This window comes from Eumetopias jubatus, unplaced genomic scaffold, assembly GCF_037043125.1.
Source record: "Eumetopias jubatus isolate StellerSeaLion01/CBP00866 unplaced genomic scaffold, mEumJub1_p1.0 scaffold_5, whole genome shotgun sequence".
Lineage (NCBI taxonomy): Eukaryota > Metazoa > Chordata > Mammalia > Carnivora > Otariidae > Eumetopias > Eumetopias jubatus.
In genome coordinates, this window is record NW_028274811.1 from 86,449,330 (window position 1) to 86,475,100 (window position 25,771).

Below are 25,771 nucleotides of genomic sequence, written 5' to 3' on the forward strand. Positions count from 1 at the left end.
TATGAAAATAAAATAATATGTTTATCAGTATTTGACTAATGATGTGACACAAACTAATTTTTCACTTTCATAAATATCAACTAAATACAAAACGCTTCTGACACTGGATATGTTATCAAACTCAAACTCCAAATGAGTAAACACTTTGGTTATTCCGACTGCTAACACTATCACTATTAAAACTTATACATGATAAAATACGTTACCAAGTTGTGTTAGTATGTTGAGCTGATGGCATAAACTTACCATCTTTTCTGATTTGTATTTATTTATTTTTAAAGATTTTATTTACTTATTTGAGAGAGAGCATGAGAGAGAGCACAAGTGGGTGGAAGGGCAGAGGGAGAAGCAGACTACCTGCTGAGCGGGGAGCCCAATGCAGGGCTCGATCCTGGGACCCTGAGATCATGATCTGAGCTGAAGGCAGATGCTTAACTGACTGAGTCACCCAGGCACCACCATCTTTTCTAATTTTTAAACAGTATAGGTAATTGCTGACCTACCAGCCATACCTTGCCCCTTCCTTAAAAATAGAATTCCTATTCTGTACCCAGATAATGGGAACAAATTCTCATGGGCAATCACAAATGCCTCTCTTCACCAGGCATTTACTTTTCCAGCCTTCCTTGTAACTAGCAGTGACCAGAGTATCTAGCCCTGTCAATTTCACACAAGGGACAGTCTTCTGGAGTGCTTCTGGGAAATCTTTTGTTTTATAATAAGGTGAATAGACTCTTTAGAAGAGAGCCTTCTCTTTCTTCTTGCCTTGCAATGCTATGTGAGTCTGTGATGTCTAGAGCTAAAAAGTTCTTTTAATAATGAGATAACAAGCATAGGAATAAAAATCCAACATCCCTGAGAAGTAGTGTAAGTAGAGTAATGCAAAAATTGGATGAAGATTGAATGAAATTATGATGAGACAAATGTGGTCCAAGCATCAGGCTATTAAAGAAATTGCATCATATAATAGAATTTGTTAAGAGAATTAACTACCCACCAGACTAACCAGAAAATTTCTGCTCTTAGATGTGTCAATCAATAAGGTGTCCGAAGGAGGGATGAGTGAGATGAATAGATGCTAGCTCCAAATTTTGAGGTGAGAATAATAAATAAAGGAAGAAACTTACTATTACTAAAGTTGGAGTGTGTTAAATGTCATAGGGTGGAATGAAACAAAAAGTAGCAATGGAATTCTTTCAAAAATGGAACTAGAAATGTCCTTCATAGTAGTAAGGACGTTGTGCTGTGTGGTAACTCTGGTGATCCCCAGGTCCTGAAACAGTAAGTGTCAGCAGTGAAGACACCTTCTGGATCACTGCAAGGATGAAGGGTTTTCAAATTTTGGAATCATGATTTACCTAATTTGGGAGATAATGATCCTCTAGGGTTTGAGAATAAAAATTAAAACCACTACAAGTAGTGCAGCCTATTAAGTCAAAAAGAAATTCATTGAAATGCAGCTTCCAATTAGAATCTCTTTATACCCCTCCCACCCTGTGTTTGTCTTTGTACTAACATTCAGCAAGATACTTACTGATGGGGGCACCAGGGTAGCTCAGTTGGTTAAGCATCTGCTTTCAGCTCAGGTCATGATCTCAGGGTCCTGGGATGGAGCCCCACATTGGGCTCCCTGCTCAGTGGGGAGCCCGCTTCTCCCTCTTCCCTCTGCCCCTCCCCCCTGTTTGTGCTCTCTCTCTCTCTCTGTCATGCTCTCTCTCAAATAAATAAATAAAATCTTTAAAAAAAAAGTACTGATGTATAAGAATGATACTGAAATTCCTTTTAAAAGATCATTTTTCTATATGCTTTTTACTGTGGTTTGTTGTTCAAGAATTGACTCCATTTTTTGGGGCACCTGGGTGGCTCAGTCATTAAGCGTCTGCCTTCGGCTCAGGTCATGATCCCGGGGTCCTGGGATCGAGCCCCGCATCGGGCTCCCTGTTCAGCAGGAAGCCTGTTTCTCCCTCTCACACCCCCCTGCTTGTGTTTCTCTCTCTGTCAAATAAATAAATAAAATCTTTAAAAGAAAAGAATATACTCAGTTTTCTTATTTCATGGTTTTCTTGTTAGTTTTCAGTGACTAAAATGCAGAATATTTGCTTTCCATGAACTTCATAATTTCTAGTAGAATATGCCTGTCTCTCCAGTTTTATGATTTCCTATTGTTTCCAGCATATAATGTAATCTAATTGCATACACAAAATAATGGGTTTATTTGTACAGAAAACTTTTTTTTTTAAATAAAGATTTTACTTATTTATTTATCTATTTATTTGGCAGAGAGACGAAGCGAGAGAGGGAACACCAGCAGGGGGAGTGAGAGAAGGAGAAGCAGGCTTCCCGCTGAGCAGGGAGCCCAATGCGGGACTGGATCCCAGGACCCTGGGATCATGACCTGAGCCCAAGGCAGAAACAATGACTGAGCCACCCAGGCGCCCCTGTACAGGAATACTTTAAAATCATGTTTAGCATATGCCCATATGATAAAAGTACTTAATATTTTGAAAAACAGTCCTTATGAAATTAAGGTATCTTATATACTAGTGCATCTTGTACATCAAAAAATATGGCAAAAGGTGGATACCATAGTCATAGATACAAATACAGATATATAGATATTTTATATTCTGTTATGAAAATCTATTAGTCCAGGTAGACTAATAGATTATTTTACTAGTATCATACAGAGAATTATTGTTGTTTGATGTTTAAGACACTGCCCTTTTTCTAAGTTTTCTTGACTATATTCTTCCAGATCATCTATAGAATTAACCTGCCAATTTATACTCTTTTGACTATTCTATTGGAATTACATTTAATTTATAGATTAATTTTGGGAGAATCTATATCTTTACAATACCAAAGTTTATATTCACTTATTTCAAGTCTTATTTTATGTCTTTAAAGTTTTATGGCTTTTGTTCTTTAGAGAGCACATTCCTTAGGATTTTGCTGTTTTTATGCTATTGTAAGTGGGGTTTTTTTTTCTATTTAGTTTTTGCTGGTATATAGTAAAGTCATTGACAGTAATGTTTCTTGTAACTAGCCATTTTATTTAATTAGTGCTAATATTATTTTCATACTCTCAAAATAGACATTCAGATCACCCATAACTGCTTTTCCAATATTATACCTGCTTTTTTCTTTTTGTCTTATATCAGCTAGGATATCCAGAATGTGGTAAAATATCAGCAATTAATGTAGAAATTCTGGATTTTACTTAACCTAAATGAGATTATTTTTAGTTTTTCATTCTTTTTTTTTTAAAGATTTTATTTATTTGACAGAGATAGAGAAAGAGAGCGCAAGTAGGCAGAGAGGCAGGCAGAGGGAGAGGGAGAAGCAGGCTCTCTGCCAAGCAAGGAGCCTGATGCGAGACTCGATCCCAAGGCAGCCGCTTAACCAACTGAGCCACCCAGGCACCCTAGTTTTTAATTCTTTAGGCTGATGCTGATTTTAGTTTCTGATAAATCCTCAACAATTTAAGAAAGTACCCTTATATTTCTAGGTTTAATCCTATTTGCTTTATCTTCCTAAAAAATCAGGCATGTATTTTTAGCTTAATCAGTTCTATTTTGGCATCTATTAAGAATAACTCCTTCCTTAGTTAAAAGAGTTTTAAATTTTGTAATAATGATCTCTCCTTAGATTCCTAGAATGAACAGTATAAATATAGTATATTATTACTTTAACACACTGCTGAATTTGGTCTGTTAGTATTTTACTTAAGATTTGTACATATACGTGCATTCATAAGACAGAGTGGTCTATTCTTAATACTCTCGTCACCAAGTTTAGGAATAGAGAGACAACACATTTTGCTTTATAGAAATTATTCCCAAAATTTTTCCTAAATTATAATATTATGATATTATATATAATATATAAATAATTAATTTGCCCAGCACATTCTGATCATACACATAATGCTAGTATGTTTTAAGCATGTATGTACATGCAGGTATATAAAGATAACACTGACCTGTGGCAACAGGTCAAGAGCCCTTCCATATTATAATTGAAAGTAAAAGCTGAATAAAAAGCAAATGTTCTTCTGTATTAATATACATGTTATTACTTTCCCTGAAAGCTAGTTGTTAGGATACCCAGAATAAATCATTTTTTAATGACAAGGTTTGGGACCAACAACCACTCTAATACATTCAAGAGGAAAAGATATTTTCACTATAATTCAAAAATAATTTTAATGATAACTTTAATTACTCTTCAACTCTACTTACAATTGTTTTTGCTAACTATAATTATTTTCAACACATTGAATGGTTTTTCTCAGTTACCTAAGAGGCTGGCAGATATTAAATTTAATTCAATACACATAAACTTGATAGAATGCTTACTGGATGTAAAGAACAATATTAATATGCAGGGTGGTTATGAGTTGCTAGTATTTAAAATACTTCAGCCTATTAGGGAGATTTAGATTTTATGAGAGCTAAAGCATATGTAATTGTGAAGCCCTCTTTTTCAAAAACTATAAAAACTTCTTATTTTTTGCCAATTTTTTTTAAAAAGACATTTTTCTATGAAGAGATATTCCTAGTGTCCTTCCTAGGATTTTAGAAGTCTGTCAAATAAATTAAAAAGAAGAAGAAGAAGTGTCCTATGTGGTGAAAGGCCCTGAAAATTAAATGTCATTAGTTTCTCTGTAAATAAACCTGTGCTTGTGGGGAAATTGAAGATGTTTCTACAGATAAGTTAATGACATTTTTGAAGGAGGAATCCATAATCATCACAACAAATCCTGCCTTCAGTGAACTAATAGAACTCATAATGTTCAAGATAAGAGTAGAATGTGTCTACTCAGCAAATCTAGATATTCTGATGTCCAAATGAATTTTCCTCACATGCAAGTTTTATCAAGTGCTACCAAAAACATCAAATATTTAAAGAGAAATACAGATTCATCCTGAAATTCAATGCATTTAGTATTGTATATATCATACTTTAGATTCCAGGACCAAGGATCCATTTCTTTTTTTTTTTTTTCTGCCCCAAGGACCCATTTCTGATTGGCTGGTTTCCATAATGGCTTCTTAACTTTTCATGTTTATTTAGCCCTCCCCATCCTTACTTCCCCCATCTTCCCCCATCAAACAAACTACAGATTTAGTCCTACTTTCCATAACCATGTAATAGCCATGTTTATCCAAAGTTGTTTTTAAAGTTCTTTGATGCTCCATGAGTCATTAATATAGAATGATGCACATAATGCACATTCACATTATAATGAGTAAACAAATGGACAACTTTTCTCTTGTGAATTGAAAAGAACTTGTGCTAATTATTTTTGAAAAGAAAAAGAATGAGAATAAGTGGATTAGCAATGTATAAAGATGATGTTTAATAACCATTTTGAGGGATGCCTGGGTAGCTCAGTCAGCTAAACATCTGCCTTTGGCTCAGGTCATGATCCCAGGGTCCTGGGATCGAGTCCTGCATCAGGGACTTCTCTCTGTTTCTCACTCTGCCTGCCACTCCCCCCTGCTTGCGCTCTCTCTCTCTGAAAAATAAATAAAATCTTTTTAAAAAATAACCATTTTGAATTGAAAATGTCATCTCATCATATCTCAATACAGTATCCATTTCCTTTCCTTCATCCATTCATATATTCAACACTTATTTATTGAGAGGTTACTCTGAATGAGGCAATGCATTAGGTAATGTAGGGTGAAGCAATAAAGGCTAACACCTATTCCCTGACCTGAGAGAGAACAAAACTTGGTAAAATAAGCTTTGCACAGATTGTAAATTACTTCACAATATCCAGTCTCCCTTTCTTCCTTAGTAATGTGAATCACTACTTTTAGCTTGGCTGATTGATACTCAGAAAACAAAATAAACTCTCCTTAGGTGTGGCCATATGATTACATTTAAGCCAATGAGTTTACAGCAATAATGCTATGTGGTACTTCCTATTAAGAAGACAGTAGAAAATGGATATTATTATTCTTCCCTTCTGCACCCTCAGAATAGCAAAAGAAAATGAACCTGCCTCCCTGAGAACCTCTTAAGCCCTGACACCAACCTTAGACTGCCTATTTCTGGATTTATTTTATGTGGGAGAGAAATAAATTTTCATTTTATTTAATCTAATGTATTTTTACTACAGGTAGCCAAATCTACTCTTAACTAACATAGAGAAATAAAATGATTATTAAAAATACAAGCTATAATTTGGTAAAATCCACTGGAAAGGTACAAAAGAAAGTTCAGAGAAACATGAAGTTATGTATATTAGTAAATTAGCTTTTCTGTTCCTTATATTTATCTCATATGTTCCACAGCATGTAGCATATAGAAATATGAGAGGCAGAGAGAATAAATATCTAATATCCTTATTCAATTGGACTGGATTATCTATTTGTTCCTTAAACCATATAATATTCTCTGTACTTCTGTACAAATAAAAAACATACATTTTATGTTGTCAGTATCATGACATCAACTGAACATTCTGCTAACTTTTTTCTGTCTCACAAGCCTGACAGAATTGATAATTTTTGCAGAGTAGGGTTTAATTAATTTTCAGTGAATGATATTTGGCTGCATTGAGTGGCATATGTCACCTATATTAACAAGCTGAGAGATTATTTCAGATGCATAGGGTTTTTAGAGAAATTGTGCAGTCAATGATATCTCTTTTGAAAATTATGTTTTATTTAAAAGGATGACAGAAAGAAATAAAGAATGATATACCAAGCAAAATGAGTTACAGACCTACAAATAACTCCAAAAGAAAGCAGGGCATGTAGAACTTTGGATTGATGATTTCTGAATTCATCTTCATTTTTAAAATACAACTGTGTTTTCTAAAAGATATAGACTAAATCTAGAGATAGCATACCTGAGAATAGATCAAAGATAAATCTTCAAACATATCCTACGTTAACAAGTAATAAATAATATAATTTATCCTGGAGTAAGTAAAAGATGATTACTGCAAAAAGTTTTTTAAATAACTTTTTTATAATTGCTCATTTTTGCAATTTTATGACTAACATAAAGCCAGTGGATGAAGAAAATGTGGTATACATCCACAATAGAGTACTGTTAAGCCTTAAAAATGAAGGAAATTCTGCCATATGCAACAACACAGATGAACCTTGAGGATATCATGCTGAGGACGGTCATGGAAAGACAGACAAATGCTGCATGGTTTCACTTACATGAGATATCTAACATGGTCATATTAATAAAATCAAACAGTATAATCAAAGAGTGTAGGGGCACCTGGGTGGCTCAGTTGGTTAAGCGACTGCCTTTGGCTCAGGTCATGATCCTGGAGTCCTGGGATCGAGTTCCGCATCGGGCTCCCTGCTCAGCAGGGAGTCTGCTTCTCCCCTGACCCACCCCCCTCTCATGTTCTCTCTCTCTATCTCATTCTTTCTCTCAAATAAATAAATAAAATCTTTAAAAAAAAAACTGTGGTTTCCAGAAAATGAGGGAAAGGAGAAATTCAAATTACTTATCAATGGACATAAAGTTTCAATCAAGCGAGATAAATAAGCTCTAGAAATCTATTATACAACACTGTACCCACTGTCAACAATAATGTATACTTAAACTTTTAAGAAGGTAGATTTCAAAAACTAATGATGTACTGTATGGTGACTAACATAACAAAATAAAAGAAAGAAGGTAGATTTCATGTAAAGTGCTCTTCCCACAATAAAATAATTTTTAAAAAAGACAAATAGATACATTTGGTTAACTTCCATATATATATAAAATTCTCAGGGGTACTATACTTTTAGATTTGTCAACACAAAGAATTGTGAATTATGAGGACTGCCTAATTCTATCACTAACATATACATGGATTTTTAAAGAAGTTATTTTCCACATACAATAAACACAATACTGTTACTGAATATTTTTCTGAATAACTTTCACCAAGATAAAAGTTATATTGAAGATTTAATAGAGTTCCATTAAACATTTTAATTGGTTCTAAGATTCCAATTAACTTGCATTTGCTTTTTAAAAAGGAGTTATTAAAAAAAAAAGGAGTTATTGCTCTGTAATAATGTTTTCTCCTAAGTTAAAATGAATCGAAATGTAGCATACAAAGTTATTTTACAACTGTGATGTATATTTCATTCACTAAATCAATGCAGAACCAGTTTAAGAAAATAATTCTCAACAAAAGAATGAAAAAGGAAGAATGTCATATTTACTTTTCTCATTCATAGACAACATTGAATGAAAAAATACTTGTCTTCACATGTCTCACATGTCTTCACATCATAACACTGGAATGAATTATTACCAATTCAAAGTTAACAACATTACAACCTTACAGCAATCTTAAGAAGCTAATCATAAACCATACTGGAAATCTGTTTTTCACATATTATGAAAAGTTAGCACAGGAGCTTGGCAGTAAGCAGAGATGGGAGATGAATGCAAAGTGAAGAGGTGGAGAAAGAGAACCAATGTAATTATCATCAAATATTTGAAGGGCTTGCATGTGGGAAATGGAATAGAGTTGGTAGTTTTTTTTTCTTATGACCTCTAGGAGGGAAAACTTAAACCAAAGTTAGAAAGATAGATTTCATTTTAATATAAGGAAGAATCTTTCACAGTGTTTAAAAGTGGGATGACCTGCTTTCGGAGATAGGGAGTTCTAATCTCTGTTGACTTTTAAACAGAATGTTACTGTGGACTATTTGCAAATGGGTCTACTAGAGATTTGTGCATTGGATGAGGACAACATGAGCAACAAAATTTTTACTATTCTGTGATGTATTTTGTTCTATCATTCATTATGTATTTCCTATGCAAGACACACTAAATCAGTTTCTGTAGGTTTCTCACAGAATACACCATTTTCAAGTGTTAATTTCACAACACAGATTCCAGATAATCAAGGCTTGATAAAAGCCTATCATTTTAACACTCTGAAAACCAAAGTAGGAGCATAGAATATAGCATTTCAAATATAGTGTACAACACAAAGCTATGTTTCCCTCTTTGTAAAATTATATATAAATCATCTGATATAAACACTCTCCGATTAGATGCATAAAGGTCTGCAACAAGTAAGAAAGATATTTTCCTCTATGATCAGGACAGCATTTTACTAGCTTGTTTAACAGCTAAATTTATAGGCTTAATAATACAGATCCCTACAATCCACTTTTAGGATTTTTGATCCAAAATTCTAGAACAAGGCCCAAGAATTTACATTAGAAATAAGGACCATGAACAAAGTCTATGAAAATACTTTTTACAAACAATGCTATAGGATAATGACTGTCAGAATTCCTCAAAGTCATCTTTTTCACATTCTTCAAAATGAAAATGGATAATTTTTTTTCTAATTTTTCATTCAGTAGGTCAACTAATTTAGTTAGTTCAGTATAGTGAGGTAGTTAGTATGGTCTCTGAAGCCAGACTGCCTAGGTTAAGACTCAGATGTACTGCCTACTAACTATATTTCCTTGGACAAATAAACTGTTAGTGCATCAGTTTTCTCATCTATAAAATGGGGACAATATGAATATAGGTATAGTCTTGTTGTAATGATTAATGAATCAGCCTAGACTCATGCTGGACACATAGTAAGAGCTCAATAAATGTTAACTATTGTTATCCTTTATGACCCATCAAGGCAAAATATTTCTCAATATTGGAATTCAATAGGGATCAGGCAAAAATTCTGTGCATTTAAATAATTTTTTATCATCTTCTCTCATGTTTTTCCAGCTAAAATTGTCTCATCAAAGACTATGCTGTCACTATATCATGTTTTTCCAGCTAAAATTGTCTCATCAAAGACTATGCTGTCACTATATCATACACCTGAAACTCATATAACACTGTTTTAACTAACTGGAATTAAAAACTTATAAATAAGTACATAAGTAAGTAAATAAATAAATGAAAATAAATACAAAATAGAGACTATGCTGTAAAAATCTGTGTTTCAAATAAGGATTTACTAGGCATTTAAGTATATTCAGACCTGCCTATATCACAACACTCTGGGGAGGTATATTAGTTTTCTTGGGCTGCCATAACAAAATACCATAGACTTAGAGTCTTAAACATAAGAAATCAATTTATTTTCTCATAGTTCTGGAGGCTAGGATTTCCAAGATCAAGGTGCCAACTGATTCTGTTTATGGTAAGGGCTCTTTTCTTGGCTTTTAGATGGCTGCTTTCTCAGTGTCCTCACATATTGGAGAAGGTGAGCTCTCTGGTGTCTTTTCTTATAAGGACACTAATTCAAACATATCAGGCCCTACCATCATAACTTCATCTCCAAATACAGTCACATTGTGGGTTATAGTTTTAACAAATGAACTTTGGGGGACACAGTTAAGTCCATGGTAGCAAATGTTAAATGTATAGTTGGTATTTATAAGTATACATAGAAATTTCCATTCAATCAAAACCACTAAAAGGCAGCACTTCAGTCACTGGGCAGAGACCTCACTCTAGAATTAATAAATATCTGACTCTATGAAAAGCTTGTTTGACACAAAACCTCAGAATGAAAACAGAACATTCTAAATAGTCATCCATTTTTCTAGATTCCTTAAGTTCTGCTCCCATATCAGATTAGATCACCAGGAAATTATCTTCATGGAAATCATTAGTTTCCTATAACATTGTCTTCACAAAACTATGATTTTAAGTGTTTTTTCATATTAAAGCCTTTATATAAAAATGGTCCATAAGAACACTATTTGACTCATTCATAAGAGAATATTTATATATTATATATACCATTTAAAAATATTTTTCACTATCATTTATATCTTTATATATAAATAAAGTAGGATTCTGAGGATATAAACTGTACATAGTAATGTTAGGGGAAAAAAATCCTTCCTCACTGATGTTTTCTCATTATAGCAATATTAACAACCACATTAACAACCATAACATCTATTAACATTTACTGGACCTTTACTATGCACAAGGTACTATGCCAAGTATTTATATGTTTCCATAGTTTTTTCTCACAAAAAGCCCTATGATATGAATAGCAGTCTTATCATAATTATCAGGTAAAGAAAACAGTCAGCAAAATTAAATAAATTGACCAAGGATTCCGAGATATAAGTTATAGAATTAAAGTACAAATCTGTGTGACTTAAGACTGGTTATCTCACTCTAAAAATTTACTTACTTGGAGGATAAAATCATGTGAAAAATTCATTTTCAATTAAATACAGCAGCAGCTCCAGGTTCTTTAAGTCACTTTCCAAAAAGACAAACTTATCTTCCCCAGTAATCATGTTGACAACGCATACACAGTATTATTTATGGCTTGTACAAGAAGTTGGATGTCATAGAAATCAGATTGACCTCTGATTGTGGAGGAGGCAATTTTGATATGTGTATCCTCTTTATTGCAGATCAAATCTTTAAATATGTTGCACTACCAGAAACATCTATTTGTCCACTTGGGTTGAGAAAACATTGACAAAAGACTATATCTATAAGTAAGATACCTAGGGACAAATCTAAGCAACAAGGTGAAAGACTTGTACTCTGAAAACTATAAAACACTGATGAAAGAAATTGAAGACAACACAAAGAAATGGAAAGGGATTCCATGCTCATAGACTGGAAGAACAAATATCGTTAAAATGTCTATACTACCCAAAGCAATCTACACATTTAATGCAATCCCTATTAAAATACCAACAGCATTTTTCACAGAGCTAGAACAAACAATCCTAAAATTTATACAGAACCACAAAAGACCCCAAATAGTCAAAGCAATCTTGAAAAAGAAAAGTAAAACTGAAGGCACCACAATTCCAGACTTCAAGTTATATTACAAAGCTATAGTTATCAAAACATTATGATACTGGCACAAAAATAGACACATATATCAAGAGAAAAGAATAGAAAACCCAGAAATAAACCCACAATTATTTGGTCAATTACTCTTCAACAAAGCAGGAAAGACTGCAATGGGAAAAACACAATCTCTTCAACAAATGGTATTAGGAAAACTGGACACGTACATGCAAATGAATGAACTGGAGCACTTTCTTACACCACACACAAAAATAAATTCAAAATGGATAAAAAATCTAAATGTGAGACCTGAATCCATAAAAATCCTTGAAGAGAACATAGGCAGTAATGTCTCTGACATCAGCCATAGCAACATTTTTCTGGATATGCTCCTGAGGCAAGGGAAATAAAAGCAAAAGTAAACTATTAGGACTATATCAAAATAAAAGGCTTTTGCACAGCAAAGAAAACAACCAACACAACTAAAAGGCCATCTATAGAATGGGAGAAGGTATTTGCAAAAGACATATCCGATAAAGAGCTAGTATCCAAAATATATAAAGAACTTATACAACTCAACACCCAAAAAACAAATAATCCAATGAAAAAATGGGCAGAAGACATGAACAGATATTTCTCCACAGAAGACATCCAGATGGCCAACAGACACATGAAAAGATGCTCAACATCAGTTATCATCAGGGAAATGCAAATCAAAACTACAATGAGATATCACCTCACACCTGTCAGAATGGCTAAAATAAAAAATACAAGATACAACAAGTCTTGGTAAGACAAAGGAACTCTCATGCTCCATTAGTGGGAATGAAAACTGGAGCAGCCACTGCGGAAAACACTACAGAGATTCCTCTAAAAGTTAAAAATAGAACTACCCTACAATCTGGCAATCACACTACTGGGTATTTACCCAAATACAAAAACACTAATTCAAATGGATACATGCACTCCTATGTTTATTGCAGCATTATTTACAATAGTGAAATTATGGAAGCAGTCCAAGTGTCCATCAATAGATGAATGGATAAAGAATATGTAGTATATATGCACAATGAAATATTGTTCAGCCATAGAAAAGAATGAAATCTTGCCACTTGCAATGACATGGATGGAGCTAGAGCGTATAATACTAAGCAAAATAATTCTGAGAAAGGCAAATACCATATGATTTCATTCATATGTGGAATTTAAGAAACAAACAAAAAAATGAGCAGAGGGGGAAAAAAGAGAAAGAGAGAGACAAACCACAAAACAGACTCTAAAGTGAACAAAATGATGGTTACCACAGGGGAGATGGGTGGAGGGATGGGTGAAATAGGTAATGGGGATTAAGGAGTGCACTTGTGATAAGCACTGCATGATGTACGGCATTGTTGAGTCACTATATTATATATCTGAAACGAATAAAACACTGTAGGTTAAAAAAATAAAAGTAAATAAATATAATAAAATAAAAAAGGCTTATTGCTATATGTGGACAGGGACATTTAAGAAATATTTCTCAACAAGTTGAGAAATAATTTACTTACAATTATCTGACATTTTTGAAGAGAAATATTCAAAAAGACCTAAAATGCTTGTTTCCTTCAACTCTGGTGGTTCTTCTGATTTATCCATGCGTAAAATATCTTTTTGTGAACTTTTACAGACACAGAAACCAGTAAGGGCAGTTTTTCGCAAATTAGAAGTGGTCGCATACAAACAGATTTCTGCAAGAATTGTTGTATACATGTAGACTACATTCCAGGCCCAGGAAAAGTCATCTACTTTGCAGACTTCCTCCTAAAATGAGAAAATAGTTATTAGATAATCAAAGTACGTTCTGTCATAATTAAAACTATATACTGTACTTATGATAAAAATATCTTCAAATTTTATAGAGTTGTTAAAGAACCATAATCAACTGAAATTCTAAAACGTACTCATTAAAAAACAGGTTTTCCATGGGTAGATTGCATAAAATCTAGCTCAAAGAATAAAAAATACAAATAGCTAAAGAGTACATGGAGAACAATTTTTCGATTTCCTTAGTAATCAACAGAATATAAATTAATCCAATGAAATACAATTTCCCATATTATATTACAAAAGAATCTTTTTTATATAAAGCTCAATTGTTGCGGGTGGCACTTTATACAATTTTCAAAGGAAAGCAAAACAGTTATATATTCTGGAGAGGAATTTGGAGATCTATCCTAAAAATATTAAAAGAAAGTTCATAGTCTATTATTCAGTAATTTAATTTTATGAATCTATTCTGAAGTAATAGTCATAAGCACAGATAAAGATCTTATGTATGAGAATACCAGTTCAACATTATTTGCAATTAATTGTGAATAATTAGAAACAAACTCAATGTTCAACAATGAAGAAATGGTTAAATTATCTCATGCAGACCAAAATGTAAATTTTAATAATATGTAAATATAATGAAAAATGATTTCATAATATATTTTAAATTTTTAAAAGAGGAAACTAATCCATATATGACTATGTGATCTCAAGTTTGTTAATAAAATGATTTTCTTTTTTATTGTTATCTTAATCACCATAAATTGCATCATTAGCTTTTGATGTAGTGTTCCATGATTCATTGTTTGTGCATAACACCCAGTGCTCCACTCAGTACGTGCCTTCTTTAATACCCAACACCAGACTAACCCATCCCCCACCCCCCTTCCCTCTAGAACCCTCAGTTTGTTTCTCAGAGTCCATACACTCTCATAGTTCGTCTCCCCCTCCGATTTCTCCCCCCTTTATTCTTCCTTTCCTGCCATCTTCTTCTTTTTTTTTTTTTTTTACATATCATGCATTATTTGTTTCAGAGGTACAGGTCTGTGATTCATCAATCTTACACAATTCACAGTGCTCACCATAGCACATACCCTCCCCAATGTCTATCACCCAGCCACCCCATCCCTCCCACCCCCCACCACTCCAGCAACACTCAGTTTGTTTCCTGAGATTAAGAATTCCTCATATCATTGAGATCATATGATACATGTCTTTCGCTGATTGACTTATTTCGCTCGGCATAATACCCTCCAGTTCTATCCACGTTGTTGCAAATGGCAAGATTTAATTCCTTTTGATGGCTGCATAATATTCCATCCTGTGTGTGTGTGTGTGTGTGTGTGTGTGTGTGTGTGTGTGTGTGTGTGTGTACATACCACATCTTCTTTATTCATCTGTCAATGAACATCTTGGCTCTTTCCATAGTTTGGCTACTGTGGATATTGCTGCTATAAACATCGGGGTGCACATAACCCTGTGGATCTCTGCATTTGTATCTTTGGGGTAAATACCCAGTAGTGCAATTGCTGGGTCGTAGGGTAGCTCTATTTTCAACTTTTTGAGGAAACTCCCTACTGTTTTCCAGAGTGGCTGCATCAGCTTGCATTCCCACCAACAGAGTAGAAGGGTTCCCCTTTCTCCGCATCCCCGCCAACATCTGTCATTTCCTGACTTGTTAATTTTAGCCATTCTGACTGGTTTGAGGTGGTATCTCATTGAGGTTTTGATTTGGATTTCCCTGATGCCGAGCGATGTTGAGCACTTTTTCATGTGTCTGTTGGCCATTTGGATGTCTTCTTTGGAAAAATTTCTGTTCGTGTCTTCTGCCCATTTCTTGATTGGATCAATTGTTCTTTGGGTGTTGAATTTGATAAGTTCTTTATAGATTTTGGATACTAGCCCTTTATCTGATATGTCATTTCCAATATCTTCTCCCATTCTGTCGGTTGTCTTTTGGTTTTGTTGACTGTTTCTTTTGGTGTGCAAAAGCTTTTTATCTTGATGAAGTCCCAGTAGTTCATTTTTGCCCTTGCTTCCCTTGCCTTTGGCAATGTTTCTAGGAAGAAGTTGCTGTGGCTGAGGTCGAGGGGTTGCTGCCTGTGTTCTCCTTTAGGATTTTGATGGACTCCTGTCTCACATTTAGGTCTTTCAACCATTTTGGGTCTATTTTTGTGTGTGGTATAAGGATATTGTCCAGTTTCATTCTTCTGCATGTGGCTGTCCAATTTTTCCAACACCATTTGTTGAAGAGACTGTCTTTTTTCCATTGGACATTCTTTCCTGCTTTGTTGAAGATTAGTGGACGATAGAGTTGAGGGTCCATTTCTGGGCTCTCGATTCTGTTACACTGATCTATTTATCTGTTTTTGTGCCAGTACCATACTGTCTTGATGATGACAGCTTTGTAATAGAGCTGGAAGTCCAGAATTGTGATGCCACCAGCTTTGTTTTTCTTTTTCAACATTCTTCTGGTTATTCGGGGTCTTTTCTGGTTCCATACAAATTTTACAATTATTTGTTCCATTTCTTTGAAAAAAGTGGATGGTATTTTGATAGGGATTGTATGGAATGTGTAGATTGCTCTAGGTAGCATTGACATCTTCACAATGTTTGTTCTTCCAATCCATGAGCATGGAATGTTTTTCCATTTCTTTGTGTCTTCCTCAATTTCTTTCATGAGTATTTTATAGTTTTCTGAATACAGATTCTTTGCCTCTTTGGTTAGATTTATTCCTAGGTATCTTATGATTTTGAGTGCAATTATAAATGGGATCGACTCCTTAATTTCTCTTTCTTCTGTCTTATTGGTGTATAGGAATGCCACTGATTTCTGTGCATTGATTTTATATCCTGCCACTTGACTGAATTCCTGTATGAGTTCTAGCAGTTTTGGGGTGGCGTCTTTTGGGTTTTCCACATAAAGTATCATATTATCTGCAAAGAGTGAGAGTTTGACTTCTTCTTTGCTGATTTGGATGCCTTTGATTTCTTTTTGTTGTCTGATTGCTGTGGCTAGGACTTCTAATACTATGTTGAAAGCAGTGGTGATAGTGGACATCCCTGCCACGTTCCTGACCTTAGGGGGGAAGCTCTCAGCTTTTCCCCATTGAGAATGATATTCCTGTAGGTTTTTTATAGATGGCTTTTATGATATTGAGGTATGTACCCTCTATCCCTATACTCTAAAGAGTTTTGATCAAGAAAGGATGCTGTATGTTGTCAAATGCTTTTTCTGCAACTATTGAGAGGATCATATGGTTCTTGTTCTTTCTTTTATTAATGTATTGTATCACATTGATTGATTTGCAGATGTTGAACCAAACTTGCAGCCCAGGGATAAGTCCCACTTGGTCATTGTGAATAATCTTTTTAATGTACTGTTGGATCCTACTGGCTAGTATTTTGGTGAGAATTTTTGCATCCATGTTCATCAAGGATATTGGTCTGTAATTCTCCTTTTTGATGGCATCTTTGTCTGGTTTTGGGATCAAGGTAATGGTGGCCTCATAAAACGAGTTTGGAAGTTTTCCTTCCATTTCTATTTTTTGGAACAGTTTCAGAAGAATAGGTATTAATTCTTCTTTAAATGTTTGGTAGAATTCCCCTGGGAAGCCATCTGGCCCTGGGCTTTTGTTTGTTGGGGTATTTTTGATGACTGCTTCAATTTCCTTAGCAGTTATAGGTCTGTTCAAGTTTTCTATTTTCTCCTGGTTCAGTTTTGGTAGTTGATACATCTCTAGGAATGCATCCATTTCTTCCAGATTATCTAATTTGCTGGCATAGAGTTGCTCATAATATGTTCTTATAATTGTTTGTACTTCTTTGGTGTTGGTTGTGATCTCTCCTCTTTCATTCATGATTTTGTTTATTTGGGTCATTTCTCTTTTCTTTTTGGTGAGTCTGGCCAGGGTTTATCAATCTTGTTAATTCTTTCAAAGAACCAGCTCCTAGTTTCATTGATCTGTTCTACTGTTCTTTTCGTTTCTATTTCATTGATTTCTGCTCTGATCTTTATTATTTCTCTTCTCCTGCTGGGTTTAGGCTTTATTTGCTGTTCTTTCTCCAGCTCCCTTAGGTGTAGGGTTAGGCTGTGTATTTGAGACCTTTCTTGTTTCTTGAGAAAGGCTTCTATTGCTATATACTTTCCTCAGTCCCAAAGATTTTGAACAGTTTGTTTTCATTTTCACTGGTTTCCATGAATTTTTTAAATTCTTCTTTAATTTCCTGGTTGACCCATTCATTCTTTAGTAGGACGCTCTTTAGCCTCCATGTATTTGAGTTCTTTCTGACTTTCCTCTTGTGATTGAGTTCTAGTTTCAAAGCATTGTGGTCCGAAAATATTCAGGGAATGATCCCAATCTTTTGGTATCCATTGAGACCTGGTTTGTGACCTAGGATGTGATCTATTCTGGAGAATGTTCCATGGGCACTAGAGAAGAATGTGTATTCCGTTGCTTTGGGATGGAATGTTGTGTATATATGTTGAAGTCCATTTGGTCCAGTGTGTCATTTAAAGTCTTTATTTCCTTGTTGATCTTTTGCTTAGATGATCTGTCCATTTTAGTGAGGGGTTGTTAAAGTCCCCCACTATTACTTTATTGTTGTCAATGTGTTTCTTTGATTTTGTTATTAATTGGCTTATATAATTGGCTGCTCCCATGTTAGGGGCATAGATATTTAAAATTGTTAGATCTTGTTGGATAGACCCTTTAAGTATGATATAGTGTCCTTCCTCATCTCTTATTATAGTCTTTAGTTTAAAATCTAATTTGTCTGATATAAGGATTGCCACCCCAGCTTTCTTTTGGTGTCCATTAGTAAGGTAAATGGTTTTCCACCCCCTCACTTTCAATCTGCGGGTGTCTTTGGGTCTGAAATGAGTCTCTTGCAGACAGCATATCGATGGCTCTTGTTTTTTTGTCCAATCTGATAGCCTGTGTCTTTTGATTGAGGCATTTAGCCCATTCACATTCAGGGTAATTATTGAAAGATACGAATTTAGTGCCACTGTATTGCCTGTAAGGTGACTGTTATTGTATATTGTCTGTGTTCCTTTCTGGTCTATGTTACTTTTAGGCTCTCTCTTTGCTTAGAGGACCCCTTCCAATATTTCCAGTAGGGCTGGTTTCGTGTTTGCAAATTCCTTTAGTTTTTGTTTGTCCTGGAAGATTTTTATTTCTCCTTCTATTTTCAATGACAGCCTAGCTGGATATAGTATTCTTGGCTGCATATTTTTCTCGTTTAGTTCTCTGAATATCTCATTCCATTCCTTTCTGGCCTGCCAGGTCTCTGTGGATAGGTCTGTTGCCAATCTAATGTATCTACCATTGTAGGTTACAGATCTCTTGTCCCAAGCTGCTTTCAGGATTTTCTCTTTGACTCTGAGACTCGTAAGTTTTACTATTAGATGTCAGAGTGTTGACCTATTTTTATTGATTTTGAGGGGGGTTCTCTCTGCCTCCTCGATTTTGATGCCTGTTTCCTTCTCCAAATCAGGGAAGTTCTCTGCTATAATTTGCTCCCATATACCTTCTGCCCCTCTCTCTGTTTCTTCTTCTTCTGGGATCCCAATTATTCTAATATTGTTTCATCTTATGGTATTACTTATCTCTCATATTCTGCCCTCGTGATCCAGTAGTTGTTTATCTCTCTTTTTCTCAGTGTCTTTATTTTCCATCATTTGGTCTTCTATATCACTGATTCTCTCTTCTGCCTCATTTATCCTAGCAGTTAGAGCCTCCATTTTTTATTGCATCTCATTAATAGCCTTTTTGATTTCGACTTGGTTAGATTTTAGTTCTTTTATTTCTCCAGAGAGGGTTTCTCTAATGTCTTCCATGCTTTTTTCAAGCCCAGCTAGTATCTTTAAAATCATCATTCTGAACTCTAGTTCCGACATCTTACTAATGTTTGTATTGATTAGGTCCCTGGCAGTCGGTACTGCCTCTTGTTCTTTCTTTTTGTGGTTATTTTTTCCATCTTGTCATTTTGTCCAGAGGAGAAAGATGAATGAGAGAACAAAATGCTAACCGGGTTACAAGGACCCCAGAAAAATATACACTAAACAAATCAGAAGAGACCTGAAACCGGGGGAAAAGAAAGGGAAAGAAAGAAAAATTAAAAAAAAGAAAAAGATAAAAAAAAAAACAAGAATATGATCAGGCTGGTGCATAGATCAGTGCCACACACTAGATTTGGGGCATATTTTGGTCTGTTAGAAGAAAGTGCCTCCCAAAATTTTAAATAAAGAAAAGCTTATATATGTACAAAAATAAGGGTAAATATGATGAAGGGATGGAATATGACTGTAAAGATGAAAATTATAAAGGATTTCATAAAGGAATTGATAAGAAGTTGGTTGAAAAAAGAAGACGATTTAAAAAAAAAAAACATAAAAGAGGGAGAGAATGTGATCAGGCAGGAGACTAGAACAAAGCCATACACTAGAGATTTAGAGTATATTTTGGTCTGTTAGAAGAAACCGTATCCCAAAATTTTAAAGAGAGAACAACTTATACCAATAGTAAGGTTAACTACTATGAAGGGATAGAATATGACTCTAGAAATGAAAAATAAAAAAGGTCTTTTTAAAAAGGTATTGATAAGATGTTGGTTGAAAAAGGGAAAAAGAAAAAGAAAAGAAAGAAAATTAAAAAAAAATTAACTTTGAAAGACTAAAGAATCATGGGAAAAAAGCCATGAATTCTATGTGCTGTATTCTGCTAGCTCTGGCATTCTGCAGTTCTCATCGATCGGTAAACTTGGTCTTGGCTGGCTGTTCTTGCTGATCTTCTGGGGGAGGGGCCTGTTGCCATGGTTCCCAAATGTCTTTGCCGGAGGTGGTATTGCCCCACCCTTGCTGGGGGCCAGGCTAAGTAATCTGCTCGGGTTTGCCCTCGGGAGCTTTTGTTCCCTGCAAGCTTTTTGTACAGCTTTGGAGGAGAGAGTGAAAATAGCAGCCTCACAATCTCCACCCAGAGGAGCCGAGAACTCGGGGCCCCGCTCCTCAGTGAGTCCCCAGAGAAAAGCAGTCAATCACTCCCGTCTCCCCGGTCTCTGGCCACAGTCTGTGCTCACCCGGCCTGTGACCGATTGTTTCTGTCTCTGGCTCACGACCCTGTGTGGAGTCTCCAAACCCAGCAGATCCCTGCGGTGCGCTCCTGCGCCGCTTCTTCCGGGGGAGGAAGGGGAGTCTCCCCAGTTCTGCTGCTTGTTGGGTCCCTGCTGGAGGAGCAGTGGCCTGACTGTGCCACACGCGGATCACAGTTTATGGCAACCCGGAGCTGAGAGCCCGTGCCTCAGCTCCATCTCTGCAGCCGGCTTCCCCGTGCAGATACCTGGGAGCTCTGCCGCACTCAGTCACCCCCGGTCTTCCTGTGACCCCACGGGTCCGGAGACCACACTGTCCCAGAGAGGGTTCCACACCCCCGTTTAGCCACTGGAGAGACATCCCTCAGCGGAGCCGACTTCTAAAAGTCCCGATTTTGTGCTCCGCAGCTCCATCACTTGCCAGAAGCGGCCGACGGAGGCCCCCTCCCCCTCCGTCTATCCTCCTGAATATTGCCTCAGATTCACTTCTCCGCACATCCTACCTTCCAGAAAGTGGTTGCTTTTCTGTTCAGAAAGTTGCTGCTATTCTTTTCTTCGATCTCCTATTGAGTTCGTAGGTGTTCAGAGTGGTTTGATCCCTATCTAGCTGAATTCCTGGGAGCAGACGAAATTTAGGTCTCCTACTCCTCTGCCATATTGCTCCTCCCCCCTCAGTTTGTTAATAAAATTTAAAGTCCCTCTGATGTGTGTATGTGTGTGTGTGTGTGTATAATCTATTTCTATATCTTGATATCTCTCTCTATATCCATCTATCTATCCATCCTGGGATATATGGGAAATGTGCATTTACTTTTATATTTAATTAAAATTTTTGTCACAAAGTTATGCTCATCATAAGCCCTAATATGATATACAATTTAAACAGTGGCAAAAATAAAATTTGTTTCTCTTCAGTTCTTTTAAAACACCTAAATTAACAATATACTCTTACCTGGTTTTGAACAGACATAATGCTTAAAAGAAAATCTCTCATTAGTTCCATTAAAGCTTTCAAGCAGGCCATGTTTAGTTTGGCAGCCTCCCCAAGGACCAACAAAGCCAGTATTGAATCCAACCTAGGAATTTTGTGAACAAAACAACAAAGACCTTCATTAAAACAATAATAAACAATTTTAATGAAAAAAATGGCCAGAGTTAATGAGTATCCCAGATTACCAGATACATTTAGTTTTAATAAAAACCAGTATTGGTTGACACTGGTTCTGATTAAAGTCTACAAGAACCACATTTTGGCAAGATATTTGAATTCAGAGTAGAGTTCTGTCAAAACTCTGAGAGTAATAAATACTACAAAAGATCACATTTCTTCATAGATCCTGTATAACAAGCAATCAAGGGCTCCGGTTCTACAGTGTCCCTAAAATCTCATAATAGGTTTTGATTTTTAACTTTCTGCACCAAAGAAGTGAATTTCAAGAATGTTTTCCTCTAAAAAAATAGAACAATGGAACACTACATCAAAAACTAATGAAGTAATGTATGGTGATTAATATAACAAAAAAAATTTAAAAAAAAGAGAGAACAAATTTAAAAATGACCTTCCTAGACACTCCAAAAGTTCAGATTATTTGATTTTACAAAAAGTGTAATTTCTCAAAATCTATACTTCTGTTTGATTAGAAGATTGTCAAGATTTATCACTAAAAATATTGTGTAATAACTGGAAAATCACACGAGAATTTAGTAGTCATAAATGAACATATATTTGATAGTTTCAGGAAATTATACATTTAGTGCTATTTTCACCCAACTGAAAGAAATATAGTTTGAAGGAGAACTGGTAAGAATGCAAATGTAAAATTCCTCTACCTAGAGCTGCATATTGCCTTGATTTATAAGCCATTGATAAAGAGTTAGCATATTTTACAATTATATTTGAATTTGACAACTGTGATATTTCAGGCCAGTAAGTCAAGTTCATTGTCATTTTCAAAAGGAAACACCTCTAATCATGGGGAAAAAAGACAATTCTTTATATTTGAATAGAGCTTTACAGATCTCAATGTGCTTTCACATAAATTATCTCACTCATTGAACCACAATTTTTCACACATTCAAGACTTCTTTGAAATCTTTTTTCAAAAATATTAGAAAATTGAGACATAAATAGATCTGGGAGATTTATACAGGTTCCTGTTTTAAGCTAGGTTAAAGATAACTAAAGTCTTGGGGCGCCTGGGTGGCTCAGTCATTAAACATCTGCCTTCGGCTCAGGTCATGGTCCCAGGGTCCTGGGATCGAGCCCCCCATCGGGCTCCCTGCTCCACGGAAAGCCTGCTTCTCTCTCTCCCATTCCCTCTGCTTGTGTTCCCTCTCTCACTATGTCTCTGTCAAATAAATAAATAAAATCTTAAAAAAAAAAAAAAGATAGTCTTCTCTCACCTAAGGGTATTTCCAGTATTGCTTTTCCAAACCGTTATTTAAGGACATAGAAACTAGACTTATTGTGGTGATCATTTCACAATATATACAAACATTGAATCATTATGCCATACACCTGAAACTAATACAATGTTATATGCTAATTATACCTCAATAAAAAAATTTAACCTCAAGATGACAGTGCTGCCTATTGCCTGCTCCTTCCTTTCAGAAATAAACCTCAGTTTTGTTCAAAACAGCAAAATGCTCAGTTAACATTGCTCCTCAAAATGGAAGTGTTCTATATCTTGATTGTGATTACACAGGTATATGCATTTGTCAAAAGTCATTGTTCTGTGTACATAAAATGTGTGAATTTTATTGTACTTTGTAAATTATATCTTAATAAATTTGACTTAAAAAAATGAATCCTCACACTCCCTTGAAGCTCGAATAGCCATAAATGTAGATTTAGTCAATGAGATACAAATGGAAGTGTATTATGAAAGTCTTCCAGGTAAGCTATTATTTTTCTGATTAAGAAAGAGATTAAATTTAGATAACAGGTGATTTTTTTTTTCCTTTGCTCATCCTTTCCCTCCTGCTTGGAAAGCATATATGATGCCAGAAGGTAGAGCAGCTGTCTTGCAACAATGAGGATAAAAGTCCAATACTATCAATGGAAGAAAAGGAAGCTGCAAGAAGCTTGGGTCTTGATTTTCTTTTTTTTCTTTTTTTTATTTTTTATTGTTATGTTAATCACCATATATTACATCATTAGTTTTTGATGCAGTGTTCCATGATTCATTGTTTGTTCATAACACCCAGTGCTCCATGCACAACGTGCCCTCCTCAATACCCATCACCAGGCTAACCCATCCCCCTACCCCCCTCCCCTCTAGAATCCTCAGTTTGTTTTTCAGAGTCCATCATCTCTCATGGTTCGTCTCCCCCTCTGACATACTCCCCTTTTCTTCCTCTCCTGTTATCTTCTTCTTTTTCTTTTTTCTTAAAATATGTTGCATTATTTGTTTCAGAGGTACAGATCTGTGATTCAACAGTCTTGCACAATTCACAGCGCTCACCGTAGCACATACCCTCCCCAATGTCTATCACCCAGCCACCCCATCCCTCCCACCCCCCACCACTCCAGTAACACTCAGTTTGTTTCCTGAGATTAAGAATTCCTCATATCAGTGAGGTCATGTGATACATGTCTTTCTCTGATTGACTTATTTCACTCAGCATAACACCCTCCAGTTCCATCCATGTCGTTGCAAATGGTAAGATCTCATTCCTTTTGATGGCTGCATAATATTCCATTGTGTATATATACCACCTCTTCTTTATCCATTCATCTGTCGATGGGCATCTTGGCTCTTTCCACAGTTTGGCTATTGTGGACATTGCTGCTATAAACATTGGGGTACACAATACCCCTTCGGGTCCCTACATTTGTATCTTTGTGGTAAATACCCAGTAGTGCAATTGCTGGATCGAACGGTAGCTCTAATTTCAACTATTTGAGGAACCTCCATACTGCTTTCCAGAGTGGTTGCACCGGCTTGCATTCCCACCAACAGTGTAGGAGGGTTCCCCTTTCTCCACATCCCCGCCAACATCTGTTGTTCCCTGACTTGTTAATTTTAGCCATTCTGACGGGTGTGAGGTGGTATCTCATTGAGGTTTTGATTTGGATTTCCCTGATGCCGAGCGATGTTGAGCACTTTTTCATGTGCCTGTTGGCCATTTGGATGTCTTCTTTGGAGAATTGTCTGTTCATGTCTTCTGCCAATTTCTTGATTGGATTATTTGTTCTTTGGGTGTTGAGTTTGATAAGTTCTTTATAGATTTTGGATACTAGCCCTTTATCTGATATGTCATTTGCAAATATTTTCTCCCATTCTGTCGGTTGTCTTTTGGTTTTGTGGACTGTTTCTTTTGCTGTGCAAAAGCTTTTTACCTTGATGAAATCCCAATAGTTCATTTTTGCCCTGGCTTCCCGTGCCTTTGGCAATGTTTCTAGGAAGAAGTTGCTGCGGCTAAGGTCGAAAAGGTTGCTACCTGTGTTCTCCTTTAGGATTTGGATGGACTCCTGTCTCACGTTTAGGTCTTTCAACCATTTGGAGTCTATTTTTGTGTGTGGTGTAAGGAAATGGTCCAGTTTCATTCTTCTGCATATGGCTGTCCAATTTTCCCAACACCATTTGTTGAAGAGACTGTCTTTTTGCCATTGGACATTCTTTCCTGCTTTGTCAAAAATAAGTTGACCATAGAGTTGAGGGTCCATTTCTGGGCTCTCGATTCTGTTCCATTGATCTATGTGTCTGTTTTTGTGCCAGTACCATACTGTCTTGATGATGACAGCTTTGTAATAGAGCTGGAAGTCCGGAATTGTGATGCCGCCAGCTTTGCTTTTCTTTTTCAGTATTCCTCTGGCTATTCTGGGTCTCTTCTGGTTCCATACAAATTTTAGGATTATTTGTTCCATTTCTTTGAAAAAAGTGGATGGTATTTTGATAGGGATTGCATTGAATGTGTAGATTGCTCTAGGTAGCATTGACATCTTCACAATGTTGATTCTCCCAATCCATGAGCATGGAACGTTTTTCCATTTCTTTGTGTCTTCTTCAATTTCTTTCATGAGTATTTTATAGTTTTCTGAGTACAGATCCTTTGCCTCTTTGGTTAGATTTATTCCTAGGTA

General features: G+C 35.7%; 1 protein-coding gene across 1 annotated transcript in view; it reads right to left on the reverse strand.

The window, feature by feature from the left end:
* Window positions 1-25,771, reverse strand: part of TMEM232 (transmembrane protein 232) — a 226,424-nt gene that overhangs the window by 159,677 nt on the left and 40,976 nt on the right. The window contains exons 8-9 of the mRNA XM_088023664.1: window positions 21,635-21,758; window positions 13,329-13,581 (exon numbers count right to left, since the gene is read on the reverse strand). Of these exons, the coding sequence (XP_087879790.1) occupies window positions 13,329-13,581; window positions 21,635-21,758 (377 nt within the window). The remainder of the gene's footprint in view (window positions 1-13,328; window positions 13,582-21,634; window positions 21,759-25,771) is intronic.